At 31.7% G+C, this 18,750-nt stretch overlaps 3 protein-coding genes across 4 annotated transcripts in view; 1 reads left to right on the top strand and 2 right to left on the bottom strand.

The window, feature by feature from the left end:
• LOC132910565 (Kv channel-interacting protein 1-like) overlaps positions 1-8,079 on the top strand; it is a gene marked incomplete at its 5' end in the record, with an annotated part of 48,732 nt that extends 40,653 nt beyond the window's left edge. Inside the window, one exon of the mRNA XM_060966335.1 lies at positions 97-8,079. Within this exon, the coding sequence (XP_060822318.1) occupies positions 97-207 (111 nt within the window). The remainder of the gene's footprint in view (positions 1-96) is intronic.
• An 854-nt stretch (positions 8,080-8,933) lies between these two features.
• LOC132910411 (protein farnesyltransferase/geranylgeranyltransferase type-1 subunit alpha) lies at positions 8,934-11,244 on the bottom strand. Of its 2 annotated transcripts, XM_060966094.1 has the most exons (6): positions 11,118-11,244; positions 10,883-11,040; positions 10,002-10,356; positions 9,710-9,910; positions 9,441-9,624; positions 8,934-9,360 (listed from the first exon to the last, which is right to left on the bottom strand). In XM_060966094.1, exons 2-6 carry the CDS (start codon positions 11,019-11,021, stop codon positions 9,253-9,255), a joined length of 987 nt encoding a protein of 328 aa, XP_060822077.1. In that variant the 5' UTR covers positions 11,022-11,040; positions 11,118-11,244; the 3' UTR covers positions 8,934-9,252. The 2 variants fall into 2 exon arrangements, with proteins under 2 accessions (XP_060822077.1, XP_060822076.1); XM_060966093.1 differs by having other exon boundaries at positions 10,883-11,155.
• Positions 11,245-12,978: 1,734 nt separating this feature from the next.
• LOC132910403 (heat shock 70 kDa protein cognate 5) lies at positions 12,979-17,267 on the bottom strand. Its single transcript, XM_060966075.1, has 11 exons — positions 17,059-17,267; positions 16,585-16,646; positions 16,322-16,467; positions 15,543-15,666; positions 15,139-15,447; positions 14,773-14,935; positions 14,227-14,683; positions 13,747-14,043; positions 13,449-13,636; positions 13,198-13,338; positions 12,979-13,116 (listed from the first exon to the last, which is right to left on the bottom strand). Exons 1-11 carry the CDS (start codon positions 17,149-17,151, stop codon positions 13,033-13,035), a joined length of 2,064 nt encoding a protein of 687 aa, XP_060822058.1. The 5' UTR covers positions 17,152-17,267; the 3' UTR covers positions 12,979-13,032.
• Between the last annotated feature and the right edge of the window lie 1,483 nt (positions 17,268-18,750).

The following is an 18,750-nucleotide window of genomic DNA, read 5'->3' as shown; positions in this document are numbered from 1 at the left end:
TCTGTTCGTACAAGGATTTAGATTCTGTAAAACTAGAGCGATCCTTTCCAGTCGTAGAGAATTGAGAAAGAACATGAATATTTACGATTGTTGCAGAAGATGGATGGGAACAAAGATGGAGTGGTGACGCTGTCGGAATTCTTAGAAGCGTGTCGCGCCGATCCCGATATTTCAACGAGTATGGCTGCTTTGGACACGGCCTTCTGACACTCGGCGCGACCACGATACATGCCATGGACCTAAAGAGTTTCTTTTGATTTAGGAATATATCGCTCAACGTTGTACCTTATCTCCTGGACCAGGGGAATTTCCTCAAGGTTATTACGAAGATTTCGACCGAGAGATAGACTCGCCGAATCTCGAATTTCCGACGTCGAAACGCCTCGAAGGAAAACGATGTACGATTACGAACGAATGATGTATGATCCGGTTGGAACAAAAGCGTCTATTATTAAGTGAAATTCGTAGCGTTTATCAGGTGAAATTCAAAGACGATGTTTGCATGTATCGAATTATTTTCTACGTAGGTTTATTCAACAACGTATACAGAGTGGGGCAAAATTCAGATTGCTACAAACAAGATCAGAGAGGATAGTATACGGTTGAAAATGAAGCGAAAATCAGGAATAACAGGCTTCGTTTTCAGGGAAAATACATTTGAAAATCAATCTAGTACGCGTACAATCGATTGATGACTGGCGTTATACAATAGATCTCGCTGCAGACAGCTACCTACTGTCACTGTTCTTGTACACGATACAATGTCAACTGTCAATTCCTATCGGACAAGAGACATGGCGATGATCGTATATAATTTTTGCATTGGAAGCTTATGGTGGAAATACATCTGCTGCATCCTGTATACCATGCGATGTGTCACGTCACGTATTTTCAATTAGTGTAACAATTTGGTCATTGTCGAGCATATAATACCGGAACGTCGATCAGATTTTCCACTTCTGAACCAATCTAGCCATTTCGAAACGATATTCTCAGCTACAGCAGCGTCTCTATAAACGATACATATCTTTTTTACTGTTTGTACGACGTTTCTTCTCATCTATATTAGCAGAGCGTCGAACGACGAAAATGCACTTTACTTTCCTTCGGCTTTACTTTTAACGTAAACACGCTCAAATTGCAGAGAAAGACGCGTTAACCAGTTAACAGCGGAATTTAGTTTTAAAAGTTCCATACAGGCAATGACGAGTATATACGTCGAACGCAAAAGCTTATAAAAATTTTACTCGATATTTTTTAATTTTTATTCGATAAAAGATTCACAATTCATTGTTGAAAAGGGTATTATTATTAAAAATTGTTTAATTGCCAAAAAATAATTCAGGGAATAGCCGCTATACGCAGTAAAGTACAGAGATGGAGATACATTGGAGAAAATAATCAGCTGAATTTATAAAGAGCAATACATTATACGAAGCATAACACGGAGAATAATCAAATAATCAAACTGTTCTTTTATAAAATACACAACAGTTTTACTATAAAGGAAACCTACCGCTAAATGTCATTCATGTTACTTTTTACTAAGATTTTGAATTTTTACAGTAAATGGTAATTTTTTAGTTTACATGACGAGTATACGCGTCAACCGCAGAGAAATAAAGTTTTGGATTGACGCGTGTACAGGTTGAACGTAGTTAGCTGGTTAAAATGTCAGAATGCGGCGAAACGTTAGAGAACGTGTAACATGTGCTTCATTTTGAAATGGTGACGTTTCATGCGTTCATCAGGTCGCTGTGGAAAAACGCTACGAACTTTTGTTCCAACCTACACACTTTTTTTCTGTAACATGGTCGCGTTAAAGAACCCTTTCAAACCGAAGATCACGAAATGGTCCTAAGAATAGAAGAGATTGTACTTTCGATATTCGTAGTTCTAGTTGTCCAGTGTGCGTTTCGCTAGGTAAGGAAGGATTAGATGAGAGGTGAATAAGAAAAGCGTTAAACGAGAAAAAACAAAAAACAAAAAACAGATAATATACCATATGATCGTTAGTAGTTATGATCGGAACTTGTTGTCCGAACTGTGTCCAACAGTTCACTTTTTAAAGAACGCGCGCTACAAACGATGAACAACTATGCAAATTTAGAGAAAGCAAAAATAATAAAATGAGGAAAGAAGCAACTGTGCCATTGAGACTTGACGTAAATTGTACGTGGCATTCGGCATTATTCGTGCCAAAAAATACATATATTATAGTTCTATAGGAAAGATATAAAAGAAAGAAAGAAACACAGACATTTGTGTGGAAATAATTGAGCTTAACTTACATTTGTTTCACCTTTATGTTCTTTACTTAAACAACAAATGTATTTTGACGAAGAAGAAAAGGAAGAAGGAGAAACATCTTCACTTTAGCTGATATTTTATATTGAAAAACACGCATGCACGGTAACATATGGATTCTTAACGACTTACGATAACGACGTAGTCTAGTTTTCTACGACGACCATATTTTTTTACGAGGCTATTGCTCGTTACGTCGAAGCATAGCTTTTACATTTACATTTTATGTATTAAACTATCCGTTCGCGTAGAGATTCACGCTGTTTTTAAATGCAAACGAGGCGTTTCTTTTTATTCGCGTGTCATCATTGCCGAGAATACCACAAAAACTGTCCCTCGTTTCGTTTCATTTTTGATACCACCATCGTTTCTTGTGAGAGCGAGCATTCCTAATTCTCCAGAGCCGCGAGAAATCTCAAACTTAATTCGTATTTGATATAAAACGATCATAGATTTTATTCGTCGATTTGCGAATTACCGGTAGATTTTTTTAGTTTGCAAGACGAGACAATGTAGCGAGCGGAGATAGGTCACGTATTCGTCGCAAGGTGTTCTTCCCAGCGTGGCAAATAAAAACGGGTAGCAGTAAACGTTGAGTACGATTTTTAACGATAATAAGACACACGAATCGACACGTTGAACCTGTTCGGTACGAACGTCGATAAAGTCAATCGCGATAATAATTGCTACGCCTGTACGATGTCATCAGATGTTACATGGCGGACGAGCGCCGTACCGAAAAGGTTGATCGAAACGCGCGACAGAATTTAGTAAAGGAAAACCGGTCGGCGAGAGTACACGAAGAGAACAAAGAGAAAAAAAAAGAGAGAAATAATTAGCATGAGACACGTAGAAAGTATAACAAAAAAAGAGATATCGTAAAAAGCCGCTAAAACAGCTGGCCATGTTAAGCGGGACTCGTTGTTTCTAGTACGTAAGCAAGTAGATTAAGCGATATAATAAAAGTATTTATTTTTGTGACAGGTAAATGAATTATTAATCGTGGTAAGAATTTAGCTCGTAAAGACTGCGTGCTGCTAAAGAGAGAGAACGAAACGGAAAGATGGATGGTCAGGGAAGAGAACAAAATCGAGAAAGAAATAGAGAAAAAAGTGGTGAATACGAGAAAGACAGAGGAAAAAGAAAGAAACGCGGGAACAGTCTATTGATTTCCCATTCAAAAGATCTTCGATCAGCAACCTACGATACCGAATTTTATTGTAATTACTAAAGTTTTGCGATGACTAGACCAAAGCGTCCGCGACGGGCAATGACGATTGCCCAGCGAAATATATTTAATCATTTTCCATCACTGCCTACTTCTGATTAACTTGTAAATAATGTCGGTAAACTTGAACGAACGGAATAAAACTCGCGATGCATCGAAAACTTCGGATCTACTATAAAGTTCGACGCGTCTTGAGAAAAAGGAACAAGACATAAGCGAAAAAGCAACGGAACAGTCCGAAGGACCGCTAGTCAAACTTTCTTTTCTATCGTACATTTGTGATAAAATGTTACGCGAATCGTGAAACAACCATATGCTTCTTTTGACATCGAATTCGCGTTATAACTCTCTGTTACTTAATTTTCCTAGCAGCGATACGAAAACAAAAAATTGCACGATGCATCGATAAGAAACGTGGCTATAAGCAAGAGGAAAAGGAAAATCGTGAATGAATACTTCATGGAAACGGGAATTTAATGGAAAGGACACGGAAATAGATCCCGCGCAGATCTAGTGCAGATTTTTAGCAGCGCCTACACTTAGACGATAAGACTTACGTATAAAAAGTGAGGCAAGCATTTCAAGGCGTTGCCTCGTATCAACTCGATCACTACCGCATGTCTTTGAAGTTACTGAAGTAAGTATAGAAAAGACAAATGGAACGGCGTAATTATGTTATCTAGATATTTTCAACCCCAACCAAACGTAGAAACTAGATGTCAGAGATGAAGCGTGAAATGTCTCACGCCCACGCCACGTTGATTGAGAATACGATAGGTCTAATAGGTTGTTAGGTTTCCTATTTCCCATTGATTCGAGTATCGAAGTAATTTTATTATTTTTTTAAGACGAAATTCAGCTAGTCGTACAAACCCAAAAAGAAAAAATTATGTAAAGTGGCACACAAATTGAAAGCGTAATGATGCTATTTCAAAAACACACTGTTGTCTCGAAAGCACAATTTCATTGTATCATGTTAACTCTATCCTATACTTAGTCAACTCGCGTGCATGTTTTTTCGTACACGTATACATATTAAATATGCGATTAAAAACACGATCGTATTCACATACATACAAAGCGCGTACACGCGCCAACCATACATCATCACTAACAGTAAATTGTCTTGTCTTACTTATAGTGTGTCTAGAGCATTGCGTCTGTAAGATCTTGTATCTATGATTAGAAAAACTTGACCGATAAACAGCAACTACTGTACCATTATCGGTCGTTAGCCAAAATTATTATATACGTATTTGACGTGTCTTTTAGAACGCCTTGAAAGCGAGGTAACGCATGTAAGAAAAAATCAGAGAAATACTCTCAATTAACGGAAAAGGAGCTTACAACAAGATGAAAATTGAATCTCTCGACGACAGGTGCTACAGCGTTACTTAAAAATTTGTATCATATTAGGTCGTCCGAAAAGTTTCTTTCGTTCTATAAGGAAATAATGGATGCACATTTTCCGTTTTATATTATTTTATCGAATTACGTATGATTTATTTTGTTCTATCGAAATAAAGATCGCAACGTTCGACAGATTAGGTTTCATGTTTGTACGAAGTAAAAGACGTGTCTGTAAAAGAAAGACACTTTTCGGGCAACCTAATACATGTTACATATGCTATGAAGGATACTGGAAAGGATGTTCCTTTTTCAAACGATCTCGCAGAGTATTTTTCTGGTATTTTTCCTAAGGACCAGAATTCATATTTTTTAGGATGCGATCAAGGAAAAGTATGGAAGACGTTTTTCTTAAGTTGATCGATGTAGACAATAAAAACAGGCTCGAAACGTTGCATCGAAATCGTTTCTACGTGCATGCATCACTCGAGCGTTCGTGACTTTCATTCTATATAATTTCAAGCAAATAGATGATCATTATAACGCAAATAGCGCCAACTTTCCAATACTAAAGAGCCATTTAACCGTCTGTAGCGTCGCGATCTTGCTTTCGTCGCATTCGTGTAAATGGTCCGCAAGATTCTTGCTACTGCGTTACCACACACCTTACATAAATATTTTCAACCAGCTTAAACATCTTTTCTCATTTTGTATTTCATGTTATTTGGAATTCTTGTGCATTTCGAGTATCTATCTCTCGTATGATATTTCAGTGTTACATTTCATACACGAAAGGGAATAAAATATCCAAAAGAAAGTGTCGTACTAAAGTTCACGGATATTGGTCACTGAAGGCCATTAAGGGGAATATCTACCGTGCTATTTCCACGTCGGTTATGCTTTCCTCAACTATATTATTCCGTCTGGCTATCTCAAAGGCCAAGTCGAGATGTGTTCCGTTCACTTCTTAATGCATCGCTCCACGAGCAAGCGCTCGAGCATGCGTCAGATGTACGATTTTCTCTCGATCGTTGCTCAAAAATGGCTCCAGCCAACTAGTGTCCATGAACTCTTCTGTTATATTATAACTGGAAACGGTGTTTAAAATAGGTATAATCGTCAATTTTATATTAAAACGATTAATAATAGACGAGTAATAATGGCTCGAAAGTATTCTTCACGACGTAACGTAATGGCAAGCAATCTTGCGTTCTAGGTATAAAAGATTCATACGTTAAAATTAGGAGGATATGTAATGGAACGCAAAATTTAATATAAAATTGATTACCTAAGTTTTCATCGTGGCACTTTTAGCGAGAAAAATATAACGATAATTGATATGAGAACTTGTTCAATTGGCTCTATTTTAAACGACGAAAGGATTCGTGAGGGATACAAAATATTATGTAATATCTCGTCTATCGTAACGTAGGCACATACTATTCGAATAGGATTCAATGATCTTTCTCTATACGAAATCTATCTCCTTCTCGATAGCTACTCGCATCTTTATCGAGAATATTTTCGGTGGTATCTACTAGAAGTAGTATTATAACTGCTGGACAGAGAAATCGAAAGGGAATTGATTCGTTTAAAGGGCTCGGTGTCCCATAAAAGGAAATCAACTAAGGCGACGAAAGATGTTTAAAGTTTAAAGGGTCATTGAGCCGATCACGGCCAATATGAGTACTCACAGAAAGCTACTAAATAAAACAGTGGAAGATTGTGGTCGGGCTGTGCTTGTAATGGCTGACAGATGGTCCAAACGTATAGGTTATGTATTCATTAAGAAAAGAATATTAATCGAGGACATAAAAATATAACTGACTGTGTTACACGGCGCACGAAAAAACCATGTACCAGAAGAATTACGCGTTTACACAAGAAAGTTTAGATAAGAATTGGAGATACCTTACTCTTATAAATCTTGTCCAATCGATTCTTTAGGAAACGTAAGGTTCATTTCAATGTATTTTAACTTTCAATCTCCTCGAGCGAAATGGAGAAACCGTTCGCGCGCTGTACAAGATTTCGCTATTCCTAGGAGATTTCTAATTCGTATAGATTCGAATGCATCCGAGACTAAACGCCAATATCAAAATCCCTTACTGCTCAACTCAGTGAATGTTAAAAAATGAATGGAGATGACACTCTCGGTTATTTATTATGCAACTTAACAATTTAACTCAACCATCCTAACTTCGACTAATAGTAGCAATGACAACCGATATACATTTTCCGCGAGGCGAAATGTTGTTCACGAGTACGTGATAATTACTCGAATCACGAATATTAGAGGGAAGAAATTGGGTAACATCGCGTGCACGCAAAGAAAGTTAAATAATCATACGTTTTTCATTATTAAACAGCGTTAGTATCGATCTTTTCAATGTAACCTACGTGTATATGTAATACCTCGGATTAATTGTTTAAATAGTTTGAAAGTTGAAGAGGTAAGACGATATGCGTGTTTTCAGGCACCGTGCACTGATCACAGCAAGTTGACAAAACAAATACTTATACGATATGTTACAAGTAAAGAAATTTAAACAAAGAAAATGAAGAAAGAGAGGGAGAGAGAGAGAGAGAAAGGTAAAAATATTCATACGATGGTATATTTTCAGTGTAAAGAAAATATATATGTAATATAATCCGTGGTAATAACTACGTATATCTTGTAGCTTTAACGTACCGATGGAAGCGATCTTCTTTATGAAAGTTTTGAAAATTTGAAATTGAAAAGAGTAAACGGTGTAAAATAATCACAAAAGCTATACGCTGAAAATAAATTCATATTTTTCTTTTAATGACATAGAGGAGGACTTGTTTCCGATCGGTACAAGCATATAATCGGATTATTCGTTTGAATGTTGATTGTTAAATGTTAGGATAGAGAACTTTAAGAAACAAATGCCCAGTCTACAAGCATCGTGCATCGGAAGTATGTTTCGTTGCGTGTGGAATTCTGTTGCACCAGTCAAATTCTTTCATCGAAATGGAAACATCGATCGTTTTTTAATTTTGCTTTAAATATACGTTCTCGGAAACTTTAATCGTGTAATTTTCGCGTGTCACGTATCGTCTAATATGCATATATTGGCAATTAAAAATTAATGTTACTTTGTTATTTACACATATCGTTAAAAAATTTGTGTCATGTATAATATCGATTATTCTATTAAAAACTTATAATATTACGAGGCGTCTGGAATCAATACCCACCAAATCCATTTCTTGTTTTGATAATTCATTTTGTAATTCATTCTTATTATTGTTTTGTATAGTTAACAAAGTCGATCGGACTTGGCGAGTTTTGATTTTAAATGTCTCACATATTTGTTGGAAGCTAAATATCAAAAAGAGTATACATAAGTTAAAAGTTTTCTATATTCTTTACTAATGTATACAAATAATTACAAATAATTTGATTCTATTGATATATGAAAATAATAATACATTAAATTCACATTTCTGTATTACATGAAAAGGCTGCCCTAAATAATCTTTAAATTTATACATAATTTCATTTGATTTTCTATGAGAGAACGTACATTTATTGTTTTATTTTCATAAGATATTTATCAACCTTTCGCAAATATAATTTATATGCAAGATCATTTATAATTTTTTTGAAACATAAATATAGTTTGATTTAAGAAGTGCAATCACTGCCATTGCTTCTTTGCAACGATATTCACTTTCCTTATTAGAAATTTTAACACTGCCTCAAAGGGGTGGCTATTAATATTTAAAACACTGGTATCAATGAATGAATTTGAGTTTAAACTTACTGAAATAAATTAAAGTTTTAAAAACACGCGAATATATTTTTGGCGACAAAATCATCGTTTGAAACGCTGCGTTCATAATTACCTTAATTATAACAAAGTCTATATATATTGATATGATTACCTTAACTAGTTATTGTATTATACTTGAAAGTGTGTAACTATTTTATAAATAAATAGATAATCAATGTTGATTGTTTTATATCCTTTTGTAGTAGTATACCTATCAAGAATAAGGTACTAAGAACGCAAAAAAACTATACTTTATAAAAGTCTTCACCATTTTTTATTTTCCCATCCATAGTTACACAACTTATTTATTTTTTGTTACACTTGAAAATATTGCAGAAAGTATTATGAATTTGTTGTATATATCTTATAAAATCTTTCCAGTCACTAACTCTTATTTGTAAGGTGATTTACGTTAATTAATAATATTGACTAAAATGTATTATCAAATTTTATGAACAATATGCTTCATATAGCAATATGTGTTTCAAACATATAATATACAGTTCCTTTCAAATATATGAATTATAATATATTAATTCAAGTGGTGTTTTTATAAAAATGTAGAATAAACTATGTACTTATAGACTCTGACTTCATTTTATCCAATAATTGTTGTCCAAAAAAATCCCAATATCTCCTTCTTATTGTATCATGTTTCTCAGATAATTCTTTACATAGCTAAAGTTGTAATTATACGTATAATTATAAATTATATTAGTATAATGCATAAATATTTGTACAAGTAAAAATGACAATACCTTAAGAGCATTATTAATATGAAATATTGAATCTGGTGACTCCTCTGTTATTGGTTTTTCTTGACAAATGTCTATAATACAGGCCAATAAATGATTAACACGGCAGCCAGCATTATACAGGTCTTCACATTTCTGTCTTACTTTTTCATTATAAGCCAAACCATTGCTATCATGCATCAAAATACTAAAATATCGTATATAATTCATACGTTAATTAAATTACATAATTTACAAATATGAATTACATAAAAAACAATAATAAACAGTACCCTCGAAGGTAATTCCAAGCACTTTCATTGCCTTTAACTAATTCTATTTTATCTAAGGCATAATCAATTTCTCTGTCAATTATATCTTGTTCAAACTTGGTTGTGTTATTTATTACAAAATAACGTTGATTCCAAGCAGAATTATTACGAATATCTTCGTTCAATAAATGTTCTGTATATTCCAACTCTTTATCAAATAAACTGTATATTACATAAATAAAAGATTTGTTATTAGTTAGTATCTGAAATCATAAATTAACAAACATAATAAAGATAAACAAGATATACTAACTTAAATGTTTTTATACACCATTGACGATGCTGCCAAACATGATAATTCTTTGCATCAATTTTTAAAATATTTTCTGTAAATTCTAGTTCCCCACTAGCATCTTGAAGCCATTCAACGATAAGTTTCCTATGATGCCATACTTGATAGTTCTTAGAATTATATTCCGTTAGTATATTAGTAGATTTTAATTCATCTCGCAATTCTTTGCCGAGAGCTCTAAGTATCTCCCTCCTGTATTGCCATACTGTATAATTTGCAGGATTAAGGTAGATACAATCTTCTGTTAAAGCTAGTGCACGCTCCGACTTTTCACCAGATTTTAAGATAGCCCGGAAATAGTCATATGAGTCCCTAACTTAAAACAATAATAAAATTTTAGTTAATAGAAATATTATATGTATTAATTTAATATTAAATGAAACTAATGGATTTTGTACATACTGAAGCAAATATTATATATAATTATCAGAAATATGTAGGAGCATGGATGGAATATTTTTTAATTTCTAAACATTATGATCTATTTTATACAAAAAATAATAATACACATGTTTTTTGTACAGATTTTCATAATTTACTTTTATTATCTGAACTATTTATGTAATATTTACTTTCTCTTTCTAACCATAAAACAGATATAATTAAGACTTAATATGATATATCTCATAATAAACAATGCGATATTGCTATAATTTACAGTTTTATTTTTCTATTTTAACACCTACTTAAATACTTATCTATTATATTTTACAGTATATGTATAAGGTTAGGTTATAAAGCAACGAATCATGATCAAGAATATAATACAGAAAAAATAGAACTAAGGACCTTATTGTTATTTGAACATAACATACATTCCATAAAACACATAAAATACTTACATTTCTCAGAATAAGCAATTGAGACAATAGGATTAGGGCCGTCATCCTGCGGTACAGGAACCACATCTCTCCATTCTTCACGATCCCTGTATAATACCCAACTTGTCTCTTCGGAACTTTCGTCAGAGCTTTCCATCATTTTTTATTTTTACAAAAGGCTAGTAAAACGACAAAAATAAAAATCTACTTCCGCAACTGAACTACAATATCAGTTTTATGTTTTATCTTTTCAAACCTGTTAAAGCCTCCATTACATATAGTGAAATGTCGATAATGTATCGATAATTTCTGCTATCGAAAACTATCGATATATTTTTTATGAAAATCGATAATTTCGATATGTTTTATTCCACGACTGTGGGTTTATTTCGATATACCCCATACATCAAAGTATTGAAAATTTATAATATATGTTACTATCTATACTATATGTTACATTGCTAGAGATGAATACGGAGATCGCCGATGAATATGGGGGAAATTTAGTCAAAAGTATGCCCTACAAATTATCGCCTCTAGCGGTCAAACGACCAAATTTCTATATGTGCCTACAGTTAATCTGACTTTATGTCGTTGGATGGATTATATATAAAATCTTATCACATCCATTTTTTTATTCCTGATAAAAAAGATATAAATACAATATATTCACAAAAATAATACTATTTATATATTACTTCTGCTCACTACAATTATAATATTTATACGTTATTTCCATATTTATCTTTTTCATCGATAATCTCTAATGCAAGACACCAAAAGTTCGATACTTCATATGTTATTTAGTATGGCTAACGTTAAAATCGGTTATATCTTATGTTTATATGATTACGGTAATTACAAGTATAGAGTACACATAAAGAACGTGAAATAATCTTTATAAGAATTACAATTATTGCTGCGTATTTTACCTACAGCCATTATTAGAGTTTGTGTTTTCTTATCAATAGATATAGGAATTATACGTATAAGTATATAGGATATTTGTGGTTCTATCATTGGATTGCATTCTCTTACTATTTTCTACCACATTCATACTGAAGCAACAGTTTTGCAATCGCATTTTTTTTGGACTACCAATTTTCATTCCTGTAATTTTATGTTTAACATTATGCTTTAATCACACTTTATTATTATTTGAACATATTTGTACATATAAGACTGATTTTATTATCATAACTATGTAATTCCTAACAATTCCAATATATTTTAAACAATTGTTTAAAATATACGTAAATGCCTTATAGAATTACAAATTACAAACTAGTCCTTATATAAAATCTTTTCTCAAATTGTTCAATATTTTGTTTGGATATAAACATTAAAGCTCAATTTAATTGAAGCTTAATGTATTAAAGAATAAAAATTTATGAATATGATTCAAATATGGTGAAATATCTCAATATTTTTATTCTTAAATAGAAGTACCTTATTCAATGGTAACCAAGATTTCTGAAATATATAAATATAAATTGTAAAAATATTTCAAAGAAAATTTAGGATATATTTCAATAAAAAAGAATGAAATTCATTATTGATAGATCTTAACAAATATTAAAGTATTAATTACTACTTCTAACAGTTGCAAAAACATTTTATACAATTTTATAGTAAGACACTTTGCATATATTTACAAATACATTACTTTTTCATAGATTTATTAGATAACACATCAAAAACAGTGTAATTATATTTTAGAGCTGTATGTTTCAAATAAAAAATTTTAATAATATTATATGTCAATACAATATTACCTAAAATAATCTACACATCGCGTATTTCCTAAGGAATAATATGTTTTGTATCGAGCTCTCATCGCATTGCATTCTCTTACTATTTTCTACCACATTCATACTGAAGCAACAGTTTTGCAATCGCATTTTTTTTTGAGCTACCAATTTTCATTCCTGTTGTTATATATGGCCAAGTGTTTGAAACCAATGAAAATTATGTTTTGTCACTTTTCATATATAATGTTACAAAATATGATAGCAACAAATGCTATAATGCAAGCAGTTATATACAGAGTTTACAATTTTACTTTTCACAAAATTGTAATGCATAATAAATAACGTACTATGTATAGCATTTCTGTGCAAAGATTCACTTTACGTACATAATGAAAATTTGGTACATATTTAATTCTTGGATTAATTCTTCTCTTCCTTCTTTTCAGGCCCATCTTCCTGTTGCTGATGTTGATTTTGACTTTGTCCTTCTCGTTCTGCGGCCATCTATATATGTAGTCAAATAAATTTTATAAATATAATGAATTTAGTAATAATCAGTATTTTAATAATAAATAAAGCACGCACTTTCTTATACGCCATTTCAAACAATTTAAGACTAGCTTGTTGTAATTCATTTGTCTGTCTCTTGATCTCTTCTGGTTCCGTATCGTCTTTCTTAGCTAATGTTTCTCGCATTTTTGCAACCAATTCTCTGAGTTTGTCACACTAAAAATCATTGTTAAATGGTATTATGAAGAAAGGAAAGTTAATTTGACATGGTATATCATATAATATCGTATACCATGTATGTAATAATACTATATATAAAGCCTTACTTCGTCCTGTGGCAACTGTGCTTTAAATTCTCCCAATTTGGATTCCGTATCGTGAATAATTCCCTCAGCTTGATTCACAGCCTCAACTCTTTCTTTTTTTATTTTATCTTGCTTGGCATATTGTTCAGCATTTTTCACCATGTTTTCAATTTCATCTTTACTAAGACCGCCACTTGATTGAATAACGACTGTAAATAAAAAATAAAATTTGAATAAATAAAATAATTTTGCTTATGTGTATAAAAACTTAACTCATTTGTAAAAAAATATATTGGATTTAATTTATATGTTTACATACTTTGTTGTTCTTTTCCAGTTCCTTTATCTCTAGCAGATACGTGAACAATGCCATTGGCATCAATGTCAAATGTGACTTCTATTTGTGGTACTCCTCTAGGTGCAGGTGGAATTCCAACAAGAGTAAATTGTCCCAATAGTTTATTATCGCTGGCCATTTCTCGTTCGCCTTGGTGTACTTTGATTTCTACTTGAGTCTGACCATCAGCAGCTGTAGAGAATACTTGACTCTTTTTGGTGGGAATCGTTGTATTTCGAGAAATTAATCGTGTGAAAACGCCACCCAGTGTTTCAATACCTAAAGAATACAAACATTAAACTTCAACAATTCTATAACCATAAGTAAAAAATAAAAAATTTATTTCGTCAAAATAACTCAGGAGATTAAGATCTTCATTTTGTTCAGAGAGAAGATTAGTTGTTATAAGCATCATTGTTTAAAAATAATTTTGATGAAATATATAAAGAAAGAATCATTTACCAAGTGACAGAGGGGTAACATCCAAAAGAAGAACATCTGTTACATCTCCAGCAAGGACACCACCTTGAACAGCAGCACCTACAGCAACAGCTTCATCGGGGTTTACTGCCTTGGATGGTTGCCGTCCAAAAATATCTTGTACAGTTTGTTGAACTTTAGGTACTCTTGTCATACCACCAACTAATAATACTTCACCAATGTCAGACTTTGTTACTTCAGCATCAGAAAGTGCTTTCTGACATGGCTGAATAGTACGTTTAATTAAATCAGCAACAAGACTTTCAAATTTACTTCTTGAAAGCTTGAGGTTTAAATGTTTTGGTCCACTAGAGTCCATAGTTAAGTAAGGTAAATTTATATCAGTTTGTAAAGAACTAGACAATTCAATCTTTGCCTTCTCAGCTGCTTCCTTTAACCTTTGCATTGCCATTGTGTCTTTAGTTATATCTATGCCTTGCTGTATACAAAAATGAAAATGTTAAAATATCATATATAATCACTTTTAGTACATATTAAAAATAATATAGATTACTTCAATATATATACCTCTTTTTTAAATTCTGTTACAAGATAATTAACTAATGCATTATCAAAATCTTCACCTCCTAAAAAGGTATCTCCATTTGTGGATTTAACTTCAAAAACTCCTTTTTGGATTTCCAAAATTGAAATATCAAAAGTACCACCTCCTAAATCGTATACTGCAATGCTAAAAGAATATGCCATATATTTAAAGAATATGCTTTTTTTACTAATCAAAATAATGAATACTTTATAAAAATAGTCAGAAAATAAATTCAGCATGTATAATACAATAGTTCTAAGAGACGAAAAATAATGGCATCATTCTTCTTTTGATGTACTTTATATGTATTAAGTTTACAATATAATTAAAAATATTGAAATCCTCACATTTTATCTTCTGTTTTATCCATGCCATATGCAAGGGCAGCTGCTGTTGGTTCATTAATTACCCTAAGTACATTAAGCCCCGAAATTTGACCAGCATCCTTGGTAGCCTGTCTTTGGGAATCATTGAAGTATGCAGGAACAGTAATTACAGCATTTTTTACTGGTGTACTTAAATACGATTCTGCAGTTTCCTTCATCTTTATGAGTACAAATGCACCAATTTGACTAGGGGAATACATTTTACCATCACCTCCTTGTATCCATGCATCTCCATTAGAAGCTCGAACAATTTTATAAGACACAGTTTTCCTAAAATTATAATGATTTTAAAAAAATATATTACATTAATTAACACATGCGTGCGCGTGCACACACACACGCACACAGGTACAAAATGTACATACATATCTTTTTTTACTTCAGGATCGTCAAATTTTCGTCCAATTAATCGTTTTGTTGCATAAAATGTGTTTGATGAATTTGTAACTGCCTGACGTTTAGCTGGCATACCAACTAAACGTTCATCATCTGAAAGTTAACAAGTTTATAATTTAATTTCACTAAAACAAAAACTTGGAAGCGGTATCACAAATCAAATAGGTTTTGGTATCTTATATTTTAATGTTTCAATTCTACTTGTATTATTATAAATAGAAATGAATTATAATATTATATTTATTGTGCAAATTATGTTTTATTTAACATGACTAAAAATCACTATTTCATTTACTTTTAGTTTTATTTATATAATATATAGTCTTTAAATAAATGTTATTTGTATGTTTGTATTCTCTGATCAAAAAATAGTTATTTCAGTACAGTACAAACAGATAAAAAAACAAAAAGCACAGCATAACTGAATAACACAATAAGACCTTTTTCACAAATTAATACATTGAGCAGAGGAGAAAGACATTTTATTAAGGAGAGAATAAATAATTTTACATATTTTATTTAAATTAGAAAAGAAGTGAATAAACATATTTAATTAGTGTGTCTTATATGCCTTACGATCATTCTGTGTAAATCACTGATTTTACTAGCTTGTATAAATGTGAATTATTGATAATGTAAATTGTTAAGTATTTATTTCATATATGTGAAGACATATTTTACTATAAGATAAATATGTTTAAAACTTTAATGTTGCAATATTTAAGAAAATAAAATTTTAAATTCTGACCTTTAGTAAATGCTACATAAGATGGAGTTGTTCGTGATCCTTCTGCATTTTCTATAACTTTTGCTTGTTTTCCTTCCATAACTGCTACACATGAAAATGTTGTTCCAAGATCAATGCCAATAACTGCACCTTTCACGCCTTCGGATCTAAGTAAATAATAGATTTTCATTCATGATATTTAAAAATATAGTTACATTATTAACAATACATAAAAATTAAATACAATTTTAATGCATAAAATAATTATAGCATGAGCAATTTACTTGTATCTATATTGTTGCAGATCTGTAAATCGTTGGGGTACCGCCAATGCAGGAAACGCAGCCTGAAAAATATTTTAATTTAAGTATTCTAAATGTTATATTTAATGCATCCTACTATAACACAATTAATTATAATAAAAAAAAACTTCCTGTAACATTTGTTATAAATGACATATAAGAAAGACGTAAGTGTAGTAAATATCATGCTATATCTTGTTATAAAATTAATTTAAAATACATAAAAATATATAACTTTTGTTAACGGCAGGTCACGTGCCGGCTACGAAATAGCTAATGTTTAATGTTGATAAAAAGAACATTTAGCTATAGAAAACATTGAAAAAATAAAGATAGATATGGAATAATAAGTTTAATCCTATTACATGATCAAATGATCGTACAAATTCAATACAAGGTAAAAATATTCGATAAATGAAATTGCACGTCGTGCCGTTAATCGCCATCGAAACTTACATTTTTAACAATTGTACTGAATTGTTGTTTTCTAGTAATGTCGTAGGTTATATTGCTACAACTACGAGTTAACAATCTTGCAGCGGTCAACATTTTGATTTTATACGTTTTATCCTTTTAAATTTATGGAAAACTTAATAAGAGACGCGAATACTCCAACTTTATGTGTAATGATGCAACCTTCAGAGAGACTAGTACAATGCGCATACCATGCGCGCAGTAGGAACCTTCCATTCTGTCGACCAATGTAGAAAGTATTATTTGGCCAATAAATACTCTGCTCTGGAAGAATATACGAATCAACGTATTGCATGGCCTTCCTGCTCTTCGTTACTCGAGAATTAGCCCGAATATTCCACAATAGTATAGATATCGTAATCATTAATCAAACAAATGATAAAAATTTAAAATTAGAGAAATAAAATATATTGTATATAATATTTAAATTATTATAATACGAGTTGATATATTTCATTACTTTATCATAAAAAGTCTATGGAGGTATTACATTCAGTTGCTTCCGGAGTTTAAAAGGTGATGCCACGCGATACTACAGTTACGTAATACAATTAATAATAGTAAAATAATAATTTGCTTGATATTTACAAGATATTCAATTAATTACGAATAAATGTTATTTTAAAATGTGCATTATTTAGAAAGTATAAAAAAGGTTAATTATATAAGCACGCTATAATGTTTTTATTTGATATTGTATATGTTGCAAAAATTTTCAATATGAACTGATCTGAAGTATAAAGTTTTTATTGACAAATACTTCTCGTTACATTGTTTTAAGCAATAATATATTATTCTCTTGTTTAATTTTTTGGGCATTAAATAATTGTTGGTAGCTATTAATTTTATTGTAATGATAAAAAATTTTTTTTTTTATTTTTATTTTGTTTTTTTTTACAATTTGTCCTGAAGGACATTTGGTAAAGTGTTATGTCTTATTGGTGAGAAAAAAATAAAATAAAAATAAATATAGCATGTGGGTGGCTACCCCCAGCGGGGTGCCAGCTTCGTTTTTTCTAAGTTATATCTTTTATGCAATGATAAAAGTGAATGAAAATGTTTTTGTTGCGAATTATCGACTAAAGAGCGACCGGTCGGGTCAAATCGATCGATCGATATCGCACATACCTCGAATGAATTAACGCTCAAGATGGAGAAGGTTTAATATATCGAATGTTAGAGTAATCCAGCACTGTGTTGAACTTGTTGTATAAACGTAACGTGTGATGTGATGCACGGCGGTGGTAAGATTTTGTTGGAAGTGAAGTCTTTCACGTATGGTACGATATTTGATGATGAACTGTCCTCCTACGTTGCTGCGTCTCCTTACCAGCTGTTGGGTTTCGTCCCTCCATCGTGACCTTCCGGCTGGTCCTTTCTAAGGGTTTTTTACTTGACCTAGGAGTCGTTAGGTTTACAACTCGGGGAGGACATGCAATTCGGAAGTTCCTAAAGGGAATGGGCATGCCCGTGCCATAAACGGACGGCCACTCAAAATTCCGAACAGTTTTATATATGTATATTACGAGGAATCTATTTATATATAGGAATAATTATTGTAGAAATGAAAACATTTCTATATTTTGATATTTTTTATTGTTCTTTAACTATATATTATTTTCTATAATCTGTCAATTCTGGAAGATATTTGATGTTATTTTATGTACAGAAAAT

The sequence above is a fragment of the Bombus pascuorum genome, chromosome 9, assembly GCF_905332965.1.
Source record: "Bombus pascuorum chromosome 9, iyBomPasc1.1, whole genome shotgun sequence".
Taxonomy (NCBI): Eukaryota; Metazoa; Arthropoda; class Insecta; order Hymenoptera; family Apidae; genus Bombus; species Bombus pascuorum.
Note: the sequence above shows the minus strand (reverse complement) of the source record. Positions and strands in the feature narration are given on the sequence as shown.

Bases quoted from the DNA above. Each gene is read 5' to 3' on its own strand.
- LOC132910411 (XM_060966094.1), bottom strand. From the start codon at position 11,021: ATGATGGAAAGCTCTGACGAAAGTTCCGAAGAGACAAGTTGGGTATTA. The intron at 10,357-10,882 runs GTAAGTATTTTA...TATTGTTTTAAG, and splicing joins AATTGCTTATTCTGAGAAAT to TTAGGGACTCATATGACTAT. The intron at 9,911-10,001 runs GTTAGTATATCT...TGTAATATACAG, and splicing joins TGGTGTATAAAAACATTTAA to TTTATTTGATAAAGAGTTGG.
- LOC132910403 (XM_060966075.1), bottom strand. From the start codon at position 17,151: ATGTTGACCGCTGCAAGATTGTTAACTCGTAGTTGTAGCAATATAACC. The intron at 15,448-15,542 runs GTATGTACATTT...TTATAATTTTAG, and splicing joins CCTGAAGTAAAAAAAGATAT to GAAAACTGTGTCTTATAAAA. The intron at 13,637-13,746 runs GTATGTAAACAT...TTTTATTTACAG, and splicing joins AACTGGAAAAGAACAACAAA to TCGTTATTCAATCAAGTGGC.